The sequence below is a fragment of the Misgurnus anguillicaudatus genome, chromosome 21, assembly GCF_027580225.2.
Source record: "Misgurnus anguillicaudatus chromosome 21, ASM2758022v2, whole genome shotgun sequence".
Classification (NCBI taxonomy): Eukaryota; Metazoa; Chordata; class Actinopteri; order Cypriniformes; family Cobitidae; genus Misgurnus; species Misgurnus anguillicaudatus.
Genome location: NC_073357.2, coordinates 33,630,708 through 33,656,198, shown reverse-complemented (window position 1 = coordinate 33,656,198; position 25,491 = coordinate 33,630,708). Strand labels below are relative to the sequence as shown.

Below are 25,491 nucleotides of genomic sequence, written 5' to 3'. Positions count from 1 at the left end.
ATAGGAGATGCAAATGAATCAGACATCTTATCTGTCGGTTCTCCGTCTAAAGACGGGATGGAGTTGAAGCCTACAGTATAGTCTCCAAAACGTGAACGTTAAATTAACTTTAATGTAACTTGATTTGTCATATATTTATTTTTTATTAAATGTCTGTTTTGACAAAAATGCTTTATTTGTATACAGTTATTTTTCCCCTTGAGTCATTTTATTCACTATATCCTAATTTTAGTTTTAATCAACAAGCTAATAATATAGATTATTAATATATTATGTATATGCACTAAATCTTTTATCTGCAAAATAGCCTATTTGATCAAGTATTAAATGATCAAATGTGTTAAAGAAACAAATTGCTTAAAATTCCTAAACCGGCACCGATTTCTTTTTTGCATTTTTCTCCTGCATTAAGGACTTTCTATAGAATGCCGTGGAGGTGGACAGGAAGAATAGCGGTCAGCCAAACTGTCTCTGATTGGCTATTGGGGGAGGTGACACTTTACGCCTATTCTAACTGCAAAGATAAAATCCCCACCTGCCATTAACCTAAAATCAGGAACCTTCAGCGGAGACACACACACATACACTTACCCACACACCCCAAAATAAAGAAGTAACAAACAGAAACCTCTGTCCCTTTGCTACGGCCACAGTTAGGGTAGCTTGCCCTTCACGGTGTGTCTCTAGTCTTTTTTGGTGGGCCTTTGGTGATCTGAGGGCCCCCGCTGGATGAGGAGTGAGGACTTAGATCTTTGGTTTCGTTATAAGAGGAAATTTGGCAGAGTTGAGCAATGGTACGGGGACAGTTTTAAAAAAAGCCCTTGAGAAAGCATCAGTGTCGCAGATTTTGTGTCAGGCGCGAGGAATCAATGCTGCATCCTTACAGAATGGAGGGGTACATCATCCCACCCGTGAGTATTTTTTATCCTCTCCATGGTGCTAATAATTAGCTGCTGTTGTTAATAGATGAATAAGAAGATGCAATGCTGCTTTTGTTATATGGCTGCCATCGTGTCAGAGGACATTACCGCCACTCGTCAATGTGGACGTACCAAACGCTTGACTGAAACTTTTAACTATCTACATAGTTTTGTAATATTAGTATGATTTTTACTATCTTTGACATCAGTCAGTTTATTGTATCTTGAGGATCTTGTGTAGTTATTAGGAATACTGAACAAAGTTAGCAATGTTGTTAGTGTTGGCACGCACAAGGTTGTGTCAACTACTTCAAAATGACAAACTATTTGAACTGAACTGAATCGATCTGTTGTCGTATAGAGGATCCATTGGAAATCTTTAGACAGTATATTTATTTAATTCATTCGCGACTAGATACTTTAATGCCAGAAAGCTAACAATGTCTTAATTTGAACGTAGCTTATATGGGCAGGTACTGTATGTTGTGATGGCTCAGAGCAAATATAAAATAAGATGTTAATAAAATGTGTAACAAACATAATCTCTACATAGAGAGAAGAGAGTAGAGACAGAGTATCCTGGACTGGTTGGATGTCACAAACACCATCCGTACAAAAAGATTACTGGGCAGTTTTAACCAAAGATGTGAGGCTTTCCCATATCGTACAGTGTTTTATTATTTCTGGCTTTGGATCAGGTCATTCAAACTGGTCACCTTTGTCAATTATCTCTTTTTTATCAGCAACAAACAGAGGAAATGTTTGAGTCAGACATGTATCGACCACCAATGGAATATCAATACATCATTGATGATGGTCAGACCGGTGAGTTGTTATTTCTTTTCATTCTTTTCATTGATCACAGAAAGGTTCATCTTTTCTACGTCGCAATTTAATTTTCCTATTTTCAGCACCAGACTCAAACTGTGGCCTCTTTGAGCCAAAAAAAAGTTTCTCACATGCAATCCCCTTAAAACGCATCTCCTGCCGAAACAGTTCAGTGTTACAATACCCAGAGAGGCCCAAGTAGTCAACATCTTGTTATAGTAAGCTAACGGATCAAAATCACACCCAGGGCAGCTGGGACTGAACTGCAAGGCGACGTTAGGAGAGCGAGCGAGTGGAACCGGGCGAGTGACCTAGCACAAAGCAGGAAACAGATGCCTTGATCTGACAGGCAAGAAAACTACAGACGTAGAACGACAAATATCCCCAAGGGTTTCTATCAAAAATGACACAATTTACTACAAATTTATTAAACTGTGTAAGCGCCTAAAATTAAAGCTGTCGTAGTGGAAAACATTCAGTAGCGGCAGTTGTTCAGGATGGTGATGTTTCTGTATTGCTACTGCATTGAACTGTGACAATCAATTGATGAATCTCTCTTTGGTCAGCTTTTGTTTAATTTAGTCGTGTTTCTCTTTTGTCGATCCATGCGCAAATTTTTGAAGAAGTTCAATGACAGAGAAACTGAAAACAATAGTTGGTTTCATTATACAGCAGAGTAAACATCTAAATGTAACACATCTCTTGAATGAGATCTATTACAAATACAACGAAACCGCATTGCCGGTTCGGAAATTAAATTGGATTCACACAGGTGTGATATCACTTTAAATGGTCAATTTGGCCGTACTAAGCATACTAACCATTACATACTATCACGTCAAAAACAACACTTAACTAAGGCTACTCAAAAACTGCAAAGGAAACGATGGTGTGAACAGGAAATAGGGCGAAACCCATAGTCCAAATGCTTACAGTGTGAAAGTAAAGCTAATTTAATGCCTACAACTGAATTGGCAGTCAGAACAACCAGATATGGCTGACCTTGCAGTTGCTGACACTAGACTGCTATGAAATATTGCCATATAGGTTTTGGATGTTAAATATGCTTTTTGTTGACCTTACATTACAACCTCACTCTCCTTGTCTAGATCACTCTTGGGATTATAATGCACATCATGTCCATCCGGTGGATTTCGAAAACCTGCCCGAAAGCCATTTCACAGAGCTACAGAGTGTGCAGCCACTACATGTATCGAATGTGCATCGCTTCACAGATGTTGAGTCTGGTCATTTTATCGACCCAAGCCTGACTGGGCATCACCTCACCCTGCCCCCTTCACAGATGAGATCATAAAACATTTTTAAATGGCATTAAAACAACTTGAACACATATATCATGTTTTTGAAGAATTCCTTTCTTTGCGCTGATATAAGATTTTACCCTTTAGGAAAACATCATTTTTTATAGAGATGCTTAGCTTTGAAATTGCTAGAAATTGGAATCTTTTGCAATATATATATATGTATAAAATATCTGGCAGTTTCGTTACACCAGTTGCTGTATGTGCTGAAGGTTGTTGAATGCATCTGTGCCCAAGCTATTGCTCAACTAAGCCTTATCCTGACCAAAACTCAACACTGTCATCATAACAGCAGTCTGCACACTCATCAACTGCCATTACACAGAACATCCCGCTTTCACAAACAAAACCACTCTTTATTGTGACACAAACAGACATTTATATAAATTTAAGGTCTTAAAAACTGAGCTATTTGCATTTTCTTAGAGCAGATAAGAGAGGCAGTGCCTATTTAAATAAAACAGATGAGAAAATGAAACATGGGAAATATTATGGCAGAAGTTGATAAGCTAACAAATCGTCATCCTTGTTCCAACTGTAATGCGACCATCAGGAGATTGCGCAGATGAAATATATCCTACAAAGATCCACAGGGGGGCCAGTGTCCATGTGCGTTTACCCCAAAATCGGTCTAACCATCAAATCCATCTGAACTGTGGAATTGCGTCGAACTAAGAAATCCCTAACAATGTGGACTTTGCCTCTTTGTTTCTAAAGCCCATAAAACCGTATTTTATTTCATGCATAATTGTCGAATTAGTTTTAAGATAAGTTTAAAAGTAAACAGGAAAAAAAGTTTAAAACTGTACCATTTCTGTTACTGTGGTGCCATTTTGTCACTTTACAGACTAAACATGATACAATGCTGTATCTTTTAGGGTACATTACTGTACCATATTGTGTACCTTTAAAGGTACAGTTTTGTAAAATCTCAAATTTACCTGCAAGATCGTTCCTAACGGTACACAATAGGTCTTTAGGGTATTGTACCCCAAAAGCTACATCATTTCAATGTGTTGTATACTCATAAAGGTAAAAATTCTCCTTTAAGGGTACCACCTCTGCAATTAACAGAAAATGTACAGTTTTGTACTTTTTTTCTGACAGTGTATTCAAAGTAAACCTCTTTAGCATTTCATATGAACAAGGCAGTCGCTGTGTCCAAAATCAACTACTTCCATTCTATATAGTAGTGGTGCTCAAACTTTTTCCGCCCGCATGCGGCCCCCCTCGTGTACGGTGCATCCCTTCATGGCTGCCCAAAGAAAATATATGACATTAAACATTCCAAAACTTAAAATTTGAATTAAACAAAACATATTATATTATACAATGTCGTGCTGTTGATTAGTAGCCTTATTTTTCTGAGGATTAATTACACAAAATTTTGAAACTGTTGAATCAATCTCAGAATTAAAAGTCATTTCAACTTACTTTTATTTATCTTGACTACACTCTAAAAAAAAGGGTAGTTTTTAACTCAGGGATGGGTAACTATTAGACAGAACACATTTCTGGGTTAAAATGACACAAATAATGGGTTATTTTTACCCAAATGCTGGGTTATTGTTAATCAAAAATGTCGAAACAACCCAGCAGTTGGGTTAAAACAACCCAATATTTTTTAGAGTGTAGAGATGAGTTCACTTATAAAATGAAGTTGACTTTTTTTAAACTATTTTTTATAAGTCGTAGCAAGTCGTCTCTTGTCAAGACAAATAATAGTAAGTTGACATGACTTGTAAATCTGAGTTGATTCAACAAAAAATTAAGGCAGCAAAGTTTTTTTTAACAGTGTGGCACCATCTCAGGGCCCGCAGGGGGCCACGACCTCCAGTTTAAGAACCACTGCTATATAGTATTTAAAAATCAGCATGTGAATTAAGGAGTATATGTCCAAAATGTCAGTATGCAAAAAATGTAAGAAATATCCAGGTGGTCAATTTGAATCCGCCAACTTTTTAAAGTATGTGTTGGATAGACACTTTTGTATCCCATGAGACCACGGTCCACAAATAGAGAAGTTACCAACTTAATTAAAATTAAAACAGAAAACTATGAACTGGATGGATTTTTATGTTACCGATGATTTTTTCCTTACTTGTTTAGCAATCTGAGTAAATTATTTTTGCGGCTATATAGTTAGCATATCATAGGTGAACAAACATATGGGTCACATGACAATGCAGACATGCTAGTTCAGTACTGCTTCCTAATCCTATAACAAGAAGAAAGCAGCTAAATGTCATATCCATCAAAAATGAGATAATACTGAGATTATATGCTCTCGGCATGTATTATACGTTCATCAAATACTTTCGCTTGAAATTTGTTTAATCTCGTTGTTAGATCATTCAGATATACGGTTTGTTGGCAGAATCCATTACATAGAGTCTGATGAAAAATGCAAAATTACAAGAAAACATGTCAGACGCACATTTTTGCAGGGTGTTGTCCTCTAAATGTAGAGGGACATTTTGCCGCTGTTAATGTGTGAATTCAACAGCAGTTATCTGTAGTCAATCTGCAGTCGTTTACACCACAGCACCATGGATAACAGTTTTTTCATCTAAACCTTGCATGTACAAATATAACTGTATAGAGGACAGTATATGCTGCTTTACGGCTGAGCAGATAAGTATCACGCTATCATGCTGAAGTGTTAACAAATACAGAACTATATCAAGTTTAAATATTAAGAATATTATTAACTTCATCCCAGCTGCAGCACGAAGACAAGCGCTTGCTTAAACATCCATAGAAACAAACAAACAACATCATGTGCAGGACTTAGTATGAATAACACATGACTACTCCTAACGATCTTGAATATAAATGGCATAATTTCAAAATACCATATGACTATCATGTGTTTTTAAGGGTTTCGTCTCTGTACACAAATCATCAGACCCCATGTGCAACTTTCATGTCACAAGAAACTGCCACCCTTGCACTAAGTTGCTATGATCTTTGACACTTTGGGTTTTTGTAAGGGCTTTTTTACTGTGAGGCAAGTGGTTTAACTGAAAAATAAGAGAATGTTTTTGTTTTTTGTTCGATTTTCTGCTCATATTTTCATGAATGTATACATAATGCACATATATGAACTGTAGAAATAAAGATTCTTAATAGTTTCTTTGCAGCCAGTGATGACAGAAGAAGAACCATTTTTGGTTGTCATTTTTTGTTCTTTCTTTTTATAGTTTTGCACTCTCAACAATCCAAATCACTCACAAAAGCTGCGCTGGTGTTTCTTATGTTCAACAGACACAGACCTGCTTTTCAAAATTTCCTCACTACATTTTCATTATTACATAGAACCTTTTTTAAACTACAAAGAACCTTTTGTGAAACAGAAAGGCTTTGCAGATGATATGAAACCAGACAAAGAACTTTTTAGGAACCTTTATTTTCAGGAGCGTGTACGATATTTTCAATTGATCATCTTTGGTTCTAAACTGATTTGTTTGCATGTTTACTAATAATGAACTTACTGATGGTGTTTCACAGATGCCATATTTGACGCGGCCATCAGTGTGTTATCCTCACAGTGTACAGCCCTCTCCTCTGCAACGCAGTTCGGATGACGATGACCCCGGCAGTCGTAGTCCTCCTTTAGAAGTGTCTGATGAGGAGTGTATGAGAGACCACATTACTTCAACAACAGGGGGAGAACATGGTAAGGAAATGTAGAATATATCTAGAATAACTATTTTTGGCTAAATGGTTCCATAAAGAACCTTCATTCTTTTTTTTCACAATAGATCTTTGTAGTGAATAAAATGTTGTTTTTTAGTTCATAAAAATATAAGAAATTGTTCTTTAAAGTACCTTTGACCAAACGTTTCTTTTTAGAACCAAAAAAGCTTTTTCTATGGCACCGCTGTGAAGAACTATTAAAGCACCTTTATTTTTAAAAGCGTGAGCAAAAACTAGCCCTTTTATGGACACGGGCACAACAAATTAACATGGGAAGTGTGAGAAAGCAATACAAAGTAACAAATAAAAGCCAATGCTTTGGCACAACATCAAACTGAAGACATTTTTCTCTTATAATTGGGTCACATTTCCTGTTTCAACATCTTTCTTGATGCTGAAACAACATTCTTTTTAAAGAAACATACCCAACGCCTAACTTAAAATCAGAGGGACATCCTAAACTTAGCCCAAAGTCAACCATAATCCTAAAATCTGATAGTTTGTTATGAATGATGTTCTAAGGCTAACAAGGATGTTGATCCAGCAACATGTTCTACTTGGTAAAAAATGTGAATTTTGTACTTCCAGTTATGGTTTGCTTTTGTAGTCAGGTCTACGTCTTTATAATGATCTCATTTCTATTAATTGATTTTTCAAGGTACCAAGAAGAAAATTCGCTTGTATCAGTTCCTGCTGGACCTTCTGCGAAATGGTGACATGAAGGACAGCATCTGGTGGGTGGACAGAGAAAGGGGAACATTCCAGTTCTCCTCAAAGCACAAAGAAGCTTTAGCACACCGTTGGGGCGTACAGAAGGGAAACCGCAAGAAGATGACCTACCAGAAGATGGCAAGAGCGCTGAGAAACTACGGCAAAACAGGAGAAGTCAAGAAGATCAAGAAAAAACTTACCTACCAGTTCAGTGGAGAGGTTCTTGGGAAAGGCCACACGGAAAGGAAGCTTTACATGTAAAGATATTTGTAAGGTAAAAGAGAGAGAGTGAGAGAGAGAGAGAGAGAGAGAGGGAGGAAGGGAAAGACTGAGAGAACTTGTTTTGCTCTACGAAAGGAGCATTTGTCTAATTTGGACATCAAGCTTGAATCCTAAATGTCCATTCCTTTCTTTATTATTCACCTTCGCATTAATCAAGTAAACGATAAAAAAAAATGTTTAACAGCTTTTGTGATGCAGGACCAACTTTTAATGTAGGATCTGTATATTGTACATACTGTATTTACGGGGAAGGAGAAATTAAAAAGAGCAGATAGAATGTTACAGGATCGAAATGGCTAGATAATAAAACTATTTTCAAGTAGGGACAGTTGCAAACTTCATCACCACCCATGACGGAAAAAAAATCACAAAAATACAAAAAGCAGAAGTGAAAACCAATGACACAGGCTCACACAGCACGGAAAACTCTGTCACGTCTGGCCAGCGCACACACATGCAGACGGAAGACCGTCATTCTCTGCTCATTTTTGTACTGTTTCTCTTGAAATCATATACCATCTAAAGAAAAATCCTTTATAGAAACTAGACAAATAAACATTCCATCTCTATACAAAGTGATCAGCCATTTGTTCATAGGGCGCATCATATTTCAGAGTACTTTTTCAGAAGTGTGACTCATTGCAATTATTTAAATATAACCTTGTGGCATAGAAAAAAAATCACATCCAAAGAACTGGGGGAAAATCTGACTGAACACCGAGAAGGTCCAGTGAACAATGTTGTGAATAACTCTTTACTAAAATAATAAAGAATAATATGACAAGAAACATCATCCTATGTAAATGTAACAATGCTGACGGCTCTCTGAACTGTAAAAATTCCTTGTTGCACTTAAATGTTTAAGTTTAAACAACTTGAATTAATAGGTCATTTCAAATTTTTGACTAGTTAGAAGTTGATATAAATTATAAAGTGGTAATAACTTAAGCCCATTCAACTTTACTTTTGAATTTATACCAACTTATTACCAGTCAACAGAGTCGAAATTACTCGTTAATTCAAGTTCTTTAAACTTAAAAATGTGCAACAAGGAATTTTGGTAACACTTTACAATAAGGTTCATTAGTTAACATTAGTTAATGTATTAACTAACATGAACAAACCATAAGCAAAACATTTGTTACAGTATTTATTAAACTGTGTTAATGTTAGTTAATAGAAATAAAGCTTTTAATTGTTTGTGCATGTTAGTTCACAGTGCATTAACTATAACAAGATTTTAATAAAATGGAAACAGGCATTTGAAACAGGCATTTTGATGTCTTGGCTAAAGTTTAGGAATTTTAAAGAAAGGAATTTGAGAATTTTAAATCTCAAATACTTAAACTTATATAAAAAAACATACCATTAGACAGTCCAATCCATTTGTGTCAAGCACAACCATTAAAACTCTTTCTAAAAAAGGTAAATTACACAGCGCCCCCGTCAGCAAGACTGGGGAACTGCTAAAACACCATTAGTAATATGTTTAATTAAGAGGCCATAAAAGGCCATTTTTTTCTCATACAAAGACCAGAAGTACATTTAAACAATAAATAACAGTTACCAGTATGCAACTATACATTATTCTGACAATCACATCCTTTGATTTCTTCCTTTTAGTGTTTATTTGTGCAGATTTTTATTTCATGATCTTCATTAAGGATTAAGGATTTTTTATTGTCATTCCAAAACTATGGAGGACCACAAGGGTCATGCAAAATGCAACAAAGAACCTCAACATTCAACAACTACCTGGACATCAAAAACAGCAATCAATACATCCGTTCAAAAATTCATCAATTAATCTATAAATGAGATTATAAAAATAACGTAGAAAGTAATAAAACAATTTACAAAAACAACATAAAACACCCAATAAGTTCATCATTTTAAAAATTGAACTACAAATACAGGTTTAAATTAGGCATTTAAAATGGCACTTCCATTTAACATTTTTGTTTTCATTTCCCGATGGTTTTCCTTATTCTTTTCGCTATTCGATTTGCTTTTCATTTTAGCCTCTCCACTTAGCTCCTCCGTGACTCCTTGTGTCCTTGCAAATGGTCAAATGAGAAATGCAAATTAGCTATGGCCAGGTGGATGTAACAAGCACCCTGATTGGCTCTGATTGTACATCATGCGCATATTTATAGATCTTGGATGAGGACCCAAAGAGTCACGGAAAAGCCAAATAGAGAGGCCAAAATGAAAAGCAAATCGAATAGCGATCAAATAGCGAAAGAATAAGGAGAACCATCGGGAAAATGAAAAAAGAAATGCCAAACGGAAATGCCCCTTTCAATGCCCAATTTAACCCTGTATTTGTAGTTTAATTTATAAATCCAGTTATTTATTTCTCTTTTTAAATCGCTTTTTGAAATACATTTTGAAATTCCATTATTTAATTTGTAAATGCAATTTAAAATGATGAACTTATTGAGTGTTTTATGTTGTTTTTGTAAATTGTTACATTAATTTGAACTATTTATTAAGGGATTAATATTTCATTATTTTTATAACCTCACTTTTTATTGCCTAATAAAATGTTACATTATTTTTTTTGTAACTTTGTCTATTTATTTATAGATTAATTAATGAATTTTTAAACAAATGTATTAATTGCCACTTCCACTGTCCAGGTAGTTATTAAACATTGAAGATCCTTACCACATCCCGCATGACTCCTGAGGTCCTCCATACAAAACATGGTGTGAGGATTAGCTAAACAGATGAACCCAAATGCAGACGATGTCGGGGAAAACAGAAAACACTTTTATTTTAACACTTAACAAAACAAAGACCCACGAGGGGGTGCAGAACATGAAACATAAAACTGACAGATAACACTGAGATTGAGACTGAGACTATGACTATGACTATGACTAGATAACTTGAGTAGACCGCACACGAAACACGAGCACACAACACAATGATCCTGCACAGAACTAAAGACACACTGACATTAAATAGAATAAACCAAACAAGATAACGAGCGGGGAACAGGTGATGGGAATAAGTGATAATTAACAATAAGCAGGAGGACGAGGGAGCGGGGACAAATGACAAGACACCGGAGGTACATGCCCAAACACAAAAACAAGGCATGAACCTCCACACAAGGCCAGGGACTGCCAGAACTCTGCCACCATGACAAGATACAAAATTTAACAAGACTTCAAGGCAGAGTCCTGACACATGGTACATGAGCTGGAACGAAATTAGTTACTGAGGTCCGGTTAAAGCCATTCAAAATAAATAACTAAACTACACATCAACAAATACAATAAATATAAATACAATGTAATTAGGACAGCAAGTTCAATTTGTCAGTTCTGGAATTGGCAGTGTTAAAAAGTCTCACGGCTTCTGGATAAAAGCTGTTTTTTAACCTTGATGTTCTGGTTCTGATGCTACGCAACCTCCTTCCCGAAGAAAGAGGGTTAAATAGTCTATTGGCAAAGTGGGAGAGATCTTTCGTGATGCTTGCGGCCCTAATCTTGCATGTGTTGATGTATATGTCTCCAAGTGCAGGCAGACTGCAACCGATGACTTCCACTGCTTCTTAGGTACACTACTTTTATGTGTTGATCAAACAGTCTGAAAGCTATTTGATACAAAAGCACCACCTCCGTCTCTGTTGTTACACTTTATTTTAGCAGAATACGAACTTAATGGAAAAGTCAAAGTATTGTTTTGCTGAGTAAAAATGTCCAGTCAGGAGGTCTTCGGTAAGTTGGAGGGTTTGACAAGAGGAACATACCACTGAGGGTAAAAGAGTGTGATCATTACAAAATGAATTTAAAACACCGACATCTAAAAATTATTAAGATAAAAAGTTCTTGTACCTCTTCTGTCATTCCTGCTGTTTTTCTTCCCTCTGTGTTGAATGGAGGCTTTAAAAAGCCCTTGAAATGTAACTTCACCAAGTCATGGAAGGTTTTCAGGGAATCCTGCAATACATATGCAAAACAACACTCAAGCTACAGCATGGTTTTATAATTTTTCAACAACCATTTCATCTGCATTTAATTGTAGTATTTTTTAGTGGTTTTCTCTCTTACCCTTCCTTCCTGTGAGCAGATATATGTAAACCATCTCAGTCCTGCAGCAACATGTGTGATCTCATCTGCATAAATCACCTCCAACACCTTCACTGAGCTCAAGTCTCCTTGAGCGGCAAAGCGGGATAACGTCTGAGGATGCACATCCAAACCTCTAAATAATCACAGAAAGAATAAAGCTGAAGAGCTTTTCACGGATTATTTCAAAGTGATAATACATTTACGCAACATGCATCCATAAACAATCATCTTTTTCACAATTATAATACTATAAATGTTGCTATTACATTGGCTTTAGCACTGCTTCTAATACAGCTGCCTAGATGTGTGACTTACCTGGCCTCATGAACCATGTGCACTACAGCCAGCCTTGCCAACAGGTCATGAGAAGTATCTGTTGCTGACTGCCATAAACCTTTTGAAAAAAAAACAAAAGAAATACCGAAGCTCCATCATCACAGTAAATTCACATTAAATGTTAATAAGATAGACACAGAAAAATACAGACCGTTGTGTACTGGTAAAGCACCAAAAAAACTGCCAAGTTCCCTGATCCTCTCCTCTAATAACTGATAATGCTGCAGGAGAAAGTGAGGTCAGATTAAGCTGAATTACTATTTTAACATTTAGGCTAAATTTATTTAAAATGCTCAAACCTTTGCTTCATCTCCTGCTACTTTGACAAAGTCATCAAAGAAATGTCGGGGCAGTGGTTCTCCATTACTCAGTCTAAAGGTGGAAAATCTTGCTATCACATCCCAGGACAGGTCTATTGCCCATTGCTCTATATTAGCGAGCGAGTGTAGTAAGGCGATCCTACTTGCCTGATAAAACAGAAGCAAAGCAAACACTATTGGAATTATTCCACAATAAAACTTCTGCTGAAACGTTGAAGAGTTTACCAGTGTGCCGCCTTTCCCCCGTTTTATCTTCCCCGGCTCCAGAACTGTCAGATTTTCTTTCCTGCTGGGCTGGGCGGGAGGGCTGGCCTGCCCAATCTCGGTTATTTCTCCCCTGTTCCACTTCTCTTGCACCATCTTGGTCAAGGAAACCTACACAGCACATAAAACAAGAAACAAGAGAGGTCTTGTGATGCTGATTTATTTAATGTGAACAGAGATTGCCTGACAAGAAGATTGCCTGACTGCTTCATAGTTAAGAACAGGGTTCCCACAGCTTAGTCAACTTTAAATTTAAGGACCTTTCTAGGACTTTCCAGGTCCAATACCCTCAAATTCAAGGATTAAATGTTTCAAGTGAGAGCAAGGTTATATCGTGTTATCTTTTAAGATACATTTTTACAGTTCCCTTTCGAGGGACCTCGCGCTGCATCACTGCGGTGACACTTTGGGGGCACCTCCAGGGGTAAGTGCATCTGAATGTGTACATCAAATTCAACCAATTGTGAGGCTTAACGACGAAGAAAGGGTGACGTGGGTGCCAAGAAGTATATCGGTATCTGAAATATTGCCAAAGATGGTGTTACAGGGACGCAGGAAGTATAGCAAGGGAGAAGCAGATGTTTTCATGTGTCAAACACAACTATGCAAAAAAAATTGCTTAAAAAGTCTACATTTTTATGATATTATCCTACACTAAACCGGGAATTATATGGATTTTTTTTCAAAAACTTCTTGCATATAATATATTTAAGCATTTTCAATGACCTGTATCTATGTATGTATATTTTCAAAAACTTCCCAGGGCTTTACATTTTTTCCCCAGATTCACTAACTTTCAAGGATATCAAGGACCTGTGGGAACCCTGCAAGAAACAACTAAGAGGGAACATATAACAAAAGTTTAATGAGAAGGTTTGAAAGGATAGTTCACCCAAAAATGAAAATTCATCATTCATTCATTCATTCATCTTACTTCCATTTTGTTACAAGCCTGTATGATCTGATGAACAAAAAGGAAAATATTTTGAGGATTGTTTGTACGCAAAACTGTCAGAGGCCCCATTGTCTTCCATGGTATTCTTTATTCCTACTATGGAAGTCAATGGGGTCTCTGATAATTTTGGTTACAAACATTCCTCAAAATATTTTTCTTCACGTTCGTCAGAACAAAGAAATTTATACAGGTGCTTTTAATATGTAAATATTAAAACTTGCTATAGATAATAGTGTTTGCCACTTGCATACATATAAAATGATAGGATTAGATAATATTTGCTGACCTTCTCCTGTGGGTCGGCAGTACGAAGGATTTTGGTGGCCCACATGCAAAGCATGTTTTCAGATGGCACATTTTTTTCCACTGGCAAACTGTCTACAAGGAATACAAGACAACTATGTAAAATAAATTTATTCAAAATTCATATTCATGATATGTGTTTTGTAACTGCTCACCTGGGTGGGTTATATTTGTCACAGGTATAGGAGAGAGTGAAAGTGTGTTTTGAGTGTTTATGTACACTTTACTATCCAGTACACGGACATCATACACTTGGTTCTGGTGGTGACAAAGATAGATTAAATTTTTAGATTATGATCGATAGATTATGCTTATACATAAATATACAGTAGATCATTTTACTGTAGCAACTTGCCTGTAGTCCAGTGGAGGAGGAGCCTGTTTCAAGGCAGAAATCAAAGTCATGCCAGGGGCAAATCAACGCCAGCTTCCCATTGCCCAGATCCTCAATGTCACCTTGTTCAAGTGGACCACCTGTTAAACAATATGTTGTGTCTTGAAAAAGCATTAAGACTCTTAAATTACATTTTTCAGTACTAATAGAAAAAAACATTGTTTTATGATGGAAAATATTTGAGTTCAGATGCAAAACCAAGCAAAAAGTGCATCTGACATGTTTTCTTGTAAATAATAATTTTTTCATCAGGTTCTTATGTTTAGGTTCATTAATTTCACTTTAATGACAATGAAAAGGTCATTAGTCAGTTATTGAAATTTATTAATTTCACAAATGTCACTTTAGTAACATTGGTATTTAACAAATTTGTCTTTCGGTGTAAAACCTGATGAAATGAAAAGCTTGGTGCATGAAAAGCTTTTTTGGTATAAACCTCCACAAGAGCATTATTGTAGGGTAATATTATTATCTCATTTTTTTGATGGAGGCAACATTTAGTGACTTTTGCATCTTAGCTTTTTATTTTATCATGACTAGATAAGTAATGAATTGCAAAGCAAAGAAGAACATCTACCCTAAAAGATTTATGAATTAAATATTAGGTAACTGATTTTGTTAGAGACAAACAACTTCAAATATAAAAGAAAAGAAATATGTAATAATTAAATCCAGTCAACCACATAAAGGATTTTGTATAGACCTTTTGCGTGTTTGCAAACAGAGATGACGTTTTTTGTGGGCGGAGCCCAACTGGTGGCAGAAAGTGACAGCTCCGCAATAGGGGTTGTGAAGTGTTTTAGCGTTAAAACTGTGATTTTTATGGATCCAGTGTTCTGTAGAAGTCTGTTTCCCCTATATTTCTGAATATTTAAGTTACATTTACTTTTTAAATAAATAAAAAGTATAAATGGCTTGGCTACTGATATGTGTGCATGTATGTAATGTATATGTATTGTTCTTTATTGGTAAATCAATTATTTTTACAGTATGAATTGCTGAAGTACTAATAAGAGCAATACGATCATGTATTCTGTATAATATCATTTATTAAATATTTTATCATTTCCTGTTTTCAATTTCTTCCTTATATTTTTAGCCTACGTGTTTGTTCTAAAACTATTATGTTTACATACAAATTAATTTGTATAGGCCTGTTTATATATTATTAACACTTAACATCGTGTGTGTGTGTGCTATGTTTATATATTTATTAGTAAACATCATAATTTAGAACAAACAGGAAGAAAACATAGGCTAAGATATAAGGTAAAAAGAAGTAATAGAAAACGAAAATAAATATGAAAACTTGAATAAATGGTAATATTATTGATATTATGAACTCATTCAAATCTTTAATCTTTCTAAATAAATTATAAACGTAACGTGATAAAAACGCTAAGAGACACATAGAGTGAACAGACTTCGACAGAACTCCGGATATCTTCTCTAATTATTTTCTATTCAAATTATTAAAAGATTTTCAGATGATTTCATCACTCCAGTCAGTCCGGTTGAGGGCTTATTGCAACCATAAACACCTACGTTTATCTTCAAATGGTGTCTTCGACGACGGTATACTATAAAAATGAAGGTCATCTATTTTGGCATTCCTATTCTGACACTCAACAGCAAAACAAGACATTTTCTAGTGAGTTATATTGTTTGTTTCACTCGTGTCTCATTCATTTCCACTGTTTTTCTGCCACAACATTGCGCGCGTGACGTAACTGTGACGTCGACTCGCAAAAGGTCTATAGCACTGGATTGTTAGAGGGATGGCATAAAAGAATCTGCATAAAGATAAAGAACAATATGAAAACACTGGTTATGGACACACCTTGCTACCATCGCCTCCAGAGTTTGTAAAAATAGTAAGTCATATCTAGGAAATCAAATATGCACACAACAAAAGAGATAAACATGCCTCACCATGTTTTCTTTACCTGTTTAGAATTACAACTAACCTTCATGTGGGCAAGATGAATCCATAGCCCAAAACTGGTCATCGTTTGTATGCACAAGAACTACATGCTCTCCATCGTCTGAGTAGAGCCTTCAAAAGAAAATAGAGAGATATAGAATATAAATATCAATCCATCTTTTTTTAAAGGGGATATATCATGAACAATTGACTACTTTCCCCATGTTTAAGAGAAAAAAATGTGTGACAGCACAATTAATTTCAACAAACTACTATTATGGCGATTAGTGTTTTCATTTCATCAGCTTATTTGGATTTAAAAGGACACACCCAAAAACGGCACGTTTTTGCTCACATTTACAAAATGGCAATTTTAACGTTATAATGAATTATCTATATGGCATTTTGAGCTAAAACGTCACATATGTACTCTGGTGAAACCAAAGATTACATAAAAAAACTTTTTAGGGTCCAAAACACTTTGACCACTAATTAAAATGGATCTGTTTGACACTTTGCTTATTTAATACTCTTCCAAAGAGCATCTTATGTGCTTCAATAGAAGCCATGCACTCTAATGCTGCGTTCACACCATCCGCGGTAGAGGCGTCAGCGCAAGTGATTTCAAAGTTAAGTCAATGTGAAGACGCGTTGACGCGCGTCTGGAGGTCTCGTGGCGCGAATGAGGTGAGTAAACTCAAACTGTTCAAGCGGCAAACTAGGTGTGGTAGACCCGATGTTGACGCCTCAAACGTGGCTGTTGTGAAATTCAGTGCAGATAACGGCACAATTAATGTCAAGAGGATAAGGGCAAGTTCATCATGGGGCAACTAGTTAGTTGATTGTTGTGGACCCACCACACCTGCCTTTAAACTGATGAGTGTTTGGGGGCTGAGGACATATAGCTTGACATTGAACACTACAAATTTTTGTGCTGATGACCCTGGTTAATGTAAAGTTTTCACATATTCTATAGACCATTTTGCAAGATGTAAACACTGGTCCAGCAGCTCTTCATGTTTCTGTTTTTTAACACTACATAAACGTGGCTATAAAATACAACCAATAGAACACAAAGAACTGAATCTAAAAGTTAAACAAACATCTTTAAGATATATGTGAAATAAAGAAAACAGTTACAAACTGAAACAGAAAGTGTTTCTGGACCAGTGATGTTTACATCTTACAAATGGTCTATAACAGTAATTGAAATATCTTTAGTCATAGAATTAATGTTGGATATTTTTTAATAGCAAAATAATAGGGTTAATATTGTACAAAACCAAAATATTAAAATACATTTACTACAGCTTGAGGTTGTTCATAATGTAACTTGTTGACATTTTTGCTTAATAATCTATTTTACAAATATTTTGTAATAACGTTATCTATATTACAAATATGTCATATGATTAGTAAATATTTTTTATGTAAAATGCCATTATTCTTACAGTTAGGGATAATAATATTATTTGTGTCTGTGTGCGTTTATAGAATGATGGAATCTTACTTTGTGCATGATGACTTAAACTGAGATTTGTCACCCACACACTGCCAGTTTCCAGCTTTGACAACATCTTTAAGCGCATCAATCAAGTCCTTCTCGAAGTGATCCATTCACTCTTTCTCTTTACATACGTCTTCTCTTACATTAAAATTCAGCATCTGCGTGGGTACTAAAGCAATGTAAACTTTCAATACATTTCCGGGTACGACTCGTATTTCAAAATAAAAGTCTCTTCCGTTTATATTTTGTTTGTTGGATTTTTAGGTACGTGTTTATTCGAAAATTAATAACATTCTCATTCCTCTGTATATAAGCAAAATACTACATTAATCTTAACGTTATATTTAATGTAAAAGAAACCTGTTTAAAAGGTTGCCTAGTGCCGCTAAACAAGTGAAAGCGGATGCGCAGCTGGAAACGCTCGCAAGGTGGCAGTAATGAAACAAATTGGATGCAAGCTGCCGTAAAACCCAAAGAAAAAGAAGGCAACGCTCGCGATAGTACCTTTAAAATGAATTTGTTGCGCGCGGTACAATAGCAGACTTGTTTATTTCACGTTTTTAGCAAAATTATAGAATCATGCCGATTACTTGTTCAGCTATTGATTGCTCAAACCGGTTTGTCAAGGGATCAGAGATCCGATTTTACAGGTAAGTGTGTCGACCTTTATTGTTACAGAGACACGCGTGGTGGCTACGTTATTTACTTGTTTGACCTAATGTTTCTGGATACGCATCATTTCTAAACATAAAAAACCCACCATAACCTAACCATAACCTATCCCAAAAATCAGAAGACACGAGAAGAATAACAAAAAGCACCGTTAACTGTGTTTGTGAACCAAAACTTTACGTTAACTGCAAACGTCCCTCAAATCTGAATAATAGGAATGCTGTCACAGGATCTCTCACTTGGCAAAACGAGGTCTTATGTACATGGGCACAACTGGTGTACATACACTGTACAGTGCACCTGCAATGGCAGATTGAGGTTTTACATGCAGCTTGTTGTTTACTCCTACTTGAGCATCTTCTCCAGTGGACACAGTACAGTCTTTCACACTCTCGCGTGTCATTTTTGTCCGTGCTTTTTGTAAATTGATTGTATTGTTTAAGTCTAGTGAACTGAAAGTCACATAATGTAATTAAATAAATAATTTCATAATTTAATTATATATCACAGCATTCACAAATGACAATAGCATTTTACTTGTAACAACTGAAGTGATTAGACAGAGTGCTGCAGTCAAAGGGAATCTAATCTATATATGATTTGCTGGAGTGACTATAATCAACCCAGTGTTTCCCATACATTGATTTATTTGTGGTGGCCCACCACATAATCAACACTGGCCCCCACAAATAGAATTTTCATGATTCCCATTTACATTTTTATTTCGCTATTTAAAACAGCTTAATTCGACTTAAAATATAATTTGATATATAATACATATCAAATACAGATACAGATCAAAGAGTAGAAGTGAAACTTATTTCAGGTGCCAACACTAGATCAAACGCAAACACGACATGATGACATCCCATATGCTAATTAGCGGGTGACGTCATCACCACCACAGTCTCCTCAAAATCCTGTGGGAAACACTGCAACCTATTTATAAGCAATACTGCAGTTAAATGTAATAAATGCATTTTGGCAATGGGCATTTAGCAGACCCTTTTATCCAAAGTGAATGAATAGATTTGCGTGAAGCTGTAATTTGATTCAAACAATTACAAAAAGATGATATTGATTTAAAACAATTATTGTGCGTTTAAAATATAAATTGCATGCTGCTGGACCGATGTGTTTGGCACTTCTAAAGGCACTGCTGCTTTGACATGTGAAGCCTATTGCAACACTTGCTAAATAAAAAGGTTAAAGGTGCAGTGTGTAATATTTAGAAGGATCTCTTGACAGAAATGCAGAATAATATACAAAACTATATGTTCAGGGTAGTATAAAGACCTTTTTTTAATGAACTGTTATGTTTTTATTACCTTATTACCTGAGACGTTTTTATCTACATACACCGAGGGTCCCATTACGTGGAAGTCGCCATTTTGTGCCGCCATGTTTCTACAGAAGCCCTTAACATACAAACATTCTTTACTAAGTTGTCTCCGACGATGGCATGTTTTTTCGGTGGCGGCTACCGTAGCTTCTCTATGCGTTTCAAAAGCGAGGGGTGAGCAGTGGACTGAGCCGTTGGTTGCAATTCGCAACCTTACCACTAGATGCCGCTAAAATTTACACACTGCACCTTTAAATAAATGCATGTTTTCACAGTCAGGCATGTTCACAGAGTAATCATGTTAAATAATCGTGATTATGATTTTAACTTTTTTTTTATAACAGTGTTTATGATTTTGCCCATAATTGCGCAGCCCTAGCTGTAATGTAAATATCTGTGACTAAAGGATGGCTGTAGACTTTGTTGTCTCTCTCTCTTTCAGGTTTCCAATCAGCAAGCCTCAGCTGGCCGAGCAGTGGGTACGAAGCCTCGGGAGAAAGAATTTTGTTCCTACCCAAAACTCCTGTTTGTGCAGTGAGCATTTTCAGCCTGACTGCTTCCGTGACTATAATGGAAAACTGTTTCTTCGAGAGGATGCTGTGCCTACTATTTTTACAAACTCTGGAGGAGATGGTAACAAGGTGTGTCATTGCACTCAACAGTTGTAATGTCCAGTTCAACCATATGTAGCAGAGATGTATACCATGTAAAGAGTTTATTAAAGGCTTTTAGCAGTGTTATTATAATCAGTGTTTATGTCCTTGTTTGCAGATTGAGTTACGAAGAAACAGAGGAGGAATAGTAGGAAAGGAGGTCAACGAATCCAGTCGGCTTAATTCACAAGATAGAGCCAAACAAATGACAAAAGATAGAAGACAACCTGTAAGAGACTCCAGTCTGAAGGCAATTCTGTGTTGCAAACATGCAGTTGCTAACACTAGATTATTTATTTTCTTCTTATCAGGATTTCTTATTTCACTATTCTTTTTTTTTTCCATATCAGTGTGATTATTTTAATATAGACAACTTTACAGTAAGCACTCGTACTTGGCACAATAAAGACTAACCATTCTGGCATGGACTATTTTAAATCAGTGCATGGACACAATAAGTGTTTTAGCCATAAGCACAGTGATTCATATAAATGAATGTGATGATTATTAAAAGCTTGTTTTTTTCTGTTACAGGGCAGAAGCGTAAATGAGCGGAGGCGAGCAGGGGCAAAGCTCTCATCAGGTGACAGGTACCTGCCCATCTGCAATATATTATTACATTCACGATTGCCACCTCATTCAAGTCATGACAAAGCCAATGTAGGGATGGGCGATATGGCCTAAAATCCATATTGCGTTATACATTGCAGCCTCTTGCGATAGCGATATGTATTGCGATATAATAATTTTAATAGACTCATTTCAGAACATGTTATATAGACCCTTAGAAAAGCCAAACTGCTAAAAAAGTAAGTAAAAGTAAACCATTATGGCCAGATTAGTCTTGTTACCTCTCTGGAACTTTTGCCTGACACACTCTACAGCAGGGGTGTCCAGACTTTTTTGTGTGGTGATCTACTTTTAAAATGATAAAGCCGTCAAGATCTATCTGCCAAAAAACACAGTTAATTATTTTTATAATACTAAACACTTTAAATGCTTGTGAGGACTATACTGCATATATACTGCATGTTTCACAATTACTAGACCATAATGGCAATTTCGCGCGTGGAGCAGCAGTTAACTTATGTGCGATCTACCAGCATTGCCGTATTGGACACCCTTGCTCTACAGAGTATATTTTCCTGCTGCTTGTTGGACGGCTTAAATCCAAATAATAGATGTTGCATCAGTCTTTTTCACAAGCTCCTCTGTTTCGCTGACGCTTTCATCCATGTTTATTCGGCTGCAGCTCGTGGCTCTAAAGTTCGCGGGTAGATTGCGTCATCAACATGCATTATCGCGATAGTGCAATAGATTTAAAATCTCTATCGTATGCCAATTTTGTATCGTTTATATTGCATATCGTTTATATTGCCCATCCCTAAGCCAATGTAGCCCAATCTCTCTCCTACCAATTTAAAGCTCTGCCGATTTTCTTCAAATTGAAACATCATTAGTCCCGAAGTTCTCTTCATCCCCTCTCTGCATACATTTTGTTTAATCATATTTTCGTCGTCTTATACTTTTTGCTAATAGTAAAAGTGTACTGTTACCAATGCATATTTTTTACATTTAAGTGCATGTTGCAGATTTACTTTAAGCCAGTGTAACTAATATTGTAAGAAAAATAAACTCCAAGAGAGACGGTTGTGAATTGCAGTTACATTTTAACAGGTTCTTGCTGTAGGGAAGACCGTAAATGGATGTATTTAAAGTATGTTATTATTTAACTATTCCCCGCCATTGAGTTATCGCGTCAATTAAGAGAAAACATTTGCATAAGAAAAAGGGTTTTCTGATGAGGTTTTATATGATTATCCACTAGATGCACTTATCCAATTTATGAAAAACTGAAGCAAAAAAGTATTTACTAATTTTAAACTATATGTATGTTTTGATAATCATTCTGAATCTGATCACTAACAACATTTCTTCACAGAAATGCAGTTATTTCAGCTTTTTTTTTAAATACCCATATTTAAGAGTTTATAAGCAGAAAAAAATATATAGATAGAATGAAATGTTTTTTTCTGTTTTGTTTGTTTATTGTTTGTTTGAAAGCAGAGGGTCTGTTCTTTCATTTGGTATATTTGAAGAGTTTGGTTCCAAAACGCAATAAATCCATTTTGACAAATTTTGGTAAAAACGTGTTTTCTATACCAAGAAAATGACAAAATGAAAACAACTATTTTCTGTTACAAACTTTCACACAGCATCTTTAGGTTATAAAAACATAAAAAATTCAAATCCATAAGTTGATTTTCAAAGATTTATTATAAAAACGGATTATTTTTTCCACAAAATGCAATAAATCCATGACAAGTTTTTATTCAAAATGCTATAAATCTATTGAATCAATAGCCTATATAAATGTGCATTCATCTTTGCCATGTTATATTCATTTAGTTGACTAGTTGTACACACTAATTAAAAATATAAACATTAATGTTATTAATCAAACCACTTACTTTGTCATATTAAGAACCCTGTCATTGCGGTTACTTGACGTCTTCGCTTAACGTCTTTCACAGCGATCGACTGTAAAATGTTTTTGGTCCTGCTCGATTTTCGTTGACTTTGAGTAAAATTATGGAAAGTTTTTCATAAGATCCTCTGGGGTCAATGTGTTAGCATGAGAAGCTTGATGCTGTCGGGAGAACAAGCACCCGTCTCCCGAGTGCCTCTCAGGGAAATTGTTAGATGCTGATGGCTTACGTTTCTTTCCCATCACAGAAAACCATCACAGGTTTAGCGATGCAATTAAAGTATTATTTTGTTTTGTTTGTTGATCACGTAGTACAAAGTAGATGAGGAAAACCAGGACTCCGTGTACTACGCGCGTCCGCCATTGCTTGTTTACATTGCGTGAACGGTGGGCTGTAATATCAGAAATGGAGTTATTGCGTTCTGTAAAAAAGTGGGAGTGGCGTTTGTCGCATTTTGGGAAAAAAGGGAGAAAAGATGACAGAATAACACGGCGGATATTGGATTTTGCGTAAAATTAAGAATTTACTTTTAACTACTGACCTGATATAATACTGATTTTGGCAGTAACTCATTTTTTTCAAAAATGGCGTTTATTGCGTTTTGGAACCAAACTCTTCATTTGTATGTTTATATATTTTAAAAGAAAATTTTCCTGGAAGGCATTTTGTGAAATCACAAAAAAATGCTTGCGGGCAACTTTTGAAAAAATGGCTGGCGGGGAATGAGTTAATGCATTATAAATATTTCTCCCATATCAGTTTAATATGCAGAGGGAGCTATAAATAATCAGTTGATATGACCTCCAAAACAGTGTAAACATCTGGGGTCTGAAGTGCTAACAAAACATTGTTTTGTTTAATTATCCTGACCAGCTCAACCAATGACATGAGGCAGTCAAGAGCATTCGACAAACTAATTATCAGGAATTATAATTTTTAAATCCAGTTAGATCTTGTGCTGAAGCCACATAAATTACACACTTCTCCATTAAACGGTAAGCAAACTTAAAATGCAAAGATTGAATTTAAAGGGGACATATTATGAAAATCAGACTTTTTCCATGTTTAAGTGCTATAATTGTGTCCCCAGTGCTTCTATCAACCTAGAAAATGTTAAAAAGATCAACCCAATAACTTAGTTTTGGTAAACCATTTTCTGCAAGCATGTGAAAAATAGGTCATTGTAATTTGGCCCTTATTGTGATGTCAGAATAAGGTAATACCGCCCCCTTTATCTGCACTATCCAACCACAGCACAACCATTTAGTAGGGAGAGAAAGAGAGAGATAAAATATTTCACAGCACAATTGAGTTTCAATTGCAACAAACCACCATCATTGTGATCAGTGGTTGCACTTCATCCGCTCATTTGCATTTTAAATGACACACCCAAAACGGCACACTTTTGCTCAGACCTATTTTAGACTTAGTTTTCATCTTAAAAAAAATCTCATAATATGTCCCCTTTAATTTATTAAATTTTTTCTCCATCTCTCCAGACAGTCCCTGTCTTTAAAGAATAAGGTGTATGACAGCAAAGGTTTGCTGATCTCATGTGGAAAGGATCTGTGTGACTGTCTGGATGCAGACTGCATGGGCTGCTTCTATCCGTGTCCCGAGTGTGGCTCACGAAAGTGCGGTGTGGAGTGCAGGTGTGACCGAAAATGGCTATACGAACAGGTGGAAGTAGAGGGAGGAGAGATTATTCGCAACAGATTTGCCAATTAACTGGGAAACCAGGAAAACATTGCTTCTGAGATAAGAGAACTGGCACTGGTTTTAAGTGTGGACATTGCAGAAGTATTGGGTTTAATTGGTATGTAGATTTATTTTTAACATTCTGTATTTTAGTTAAGAGTTTATCCGATGATAGACATTTTTGGAAAATTGTTTCCATGCTTATAGCTGTATTTGCTATTTAATCCTTCAGTAATTTGTTTGTTATTAATTAATGTTGTATTCATGTCTATGTTTTCTCTTGAAATATGCCTTTACACAACAAATTTAGAATAAAAGTGTCTGTAGCGTGGCATTTTAGAATTTATTTGGTGATATCATCTATTAGATATTGTCTAAGATGTCTTTCTAATTGCCCTATTTGTCTCGGTGTACACACTCGGTGCACTTCACCTCATGTTGCAGTGCTAGGAGCCAGAAATGTCAAGATGAAAAACAATCTGTCATAGGCCCAGTTTGCCCTGTAGCTGTACAACAATAGCATGCACAACAACAGAAAAATTGATGTAGAGCAGGGATAATGTATTATGGGAGAATTTAAATGAGGTAGATTTCCAAAACATTCAGAACTAGACAGGCAGTTTATCTGTGGAACACAAAGACTGTGTGAAGCATTCATCCATTACGGTTTAATAAGTAGTTGGCAGAGGATTTTAAGCGCTAATTAATGCACAGCATTAATGGGTTTTAACTGATTACTATGCACCTTGATTTTTAGTGTGACTTGTATAAAAAAACATTTGTCCTG

The 25,491-nt window shown here is 35.9% G+C and overlaps 3 protein-coding genes across 5 annotated transcripts; 2 read left to right on the top strand and 1 right to left on the bottom strand.

Annotated features, from left to right (window-relative positions):
* The first annotated feature begins 554 nt into the window (after positions 1-554).
* spi1b (Spi-1 proto-oncogene b) lies at positions 555-8,550 on the top strand. Of its 2 annotated transcripts, XM_073858969.1 has the most exons (6): positions 555-911; positions 1,474-1,566; positions 1,664-1,745; positions 2,858-3,054; positions 6,584-6,749; positions 7,428-8,550. In XM_073858969.1, the coding sequence occupies exons 1-6, from the start codon at positions 870-872 to the stop codon at positions 7,739-7,741; spliced, it is 894 nt and encodes a 297-aa protein (XP_073715070.1). In that variant the 5' UTR covers positions 555-869; the 3' UTR covers positions 7,742-8,550. The 2 variants fall into 2 exon arrangements, with proteins under 2 accessions (XP_073715070.1, XP_073715071.1); XM_073858970.1 differs by lacking the exon at positions 1,474-1,566.
* Positions 8,551-11,396: 2,846 nt separating this feature from the next.
* Positions 11,397-18,072, bottom strand: LOC129443333 (uncharacterized). Its single transcript, XM_055203837.2, has 12 exons — positions 17,854-18,072; positions 16,387-16,475; positions 14,381-14,499; positions 14,181-14,283; positions 14,009-14,100; positions 12,729-12,878; positions 12,483-12,650; positions 12,335-12,404; positions 12,163-12,241; positions 11,827-11,980; positions 11,611-11,715; positions 11,397-11,527 (listed from the first exon to the last, which is right to left on the bottom strand). The coding sequence occupies exons 1-12, from the start codon at positions 17,958-17,960 to the stop codon at positions 11,480-11,482; spliced, it is 1,284 nt and encodes a 427-aa protein (XP_055059812.1). The 5' UTR covers positions 17,961-18,072; the 3' UTR covers positions 11,397-11,479.
* A 231-nt stretch (positions 18,073-18,303) lies between these two features.
* arl14ep (ADP-ribosylation factor-like 14 effector protein) lies at positions 18,304-25,035 on the top strand. 2 transcript variants are annotated; one of them, XM_055203848.2, is made up of 5 exons: positions 18,304-18,500; positions 20,307-20,505; positions 20,636-20,767; positions 21,052-21,107; positions 24,506-25,035. In XM_055203848.2, the coding sequence occupies exons 1-5, from the start codon at positions 18,430-18,432 to the stop codon at positions 24,732-24,734; spliced, it is 687 nt and encodes a 228-aa protein (XP_055059823.1). In that variant the 5' UTR covers positions 18,304-18,429; the 3' UTR covers positions 24,735-25,035. The 2 variants fall into 2 exon arrangements, with proteins under 2 accessions (XP_055059823.1, XP_055059825.1); XM_055203850.2 differs by having other exon boundaries at positions 18,309-18,500; positions 20,636-20,746.
* Positions 25,036-25,491: the final 456 nt, after the last annotated feature.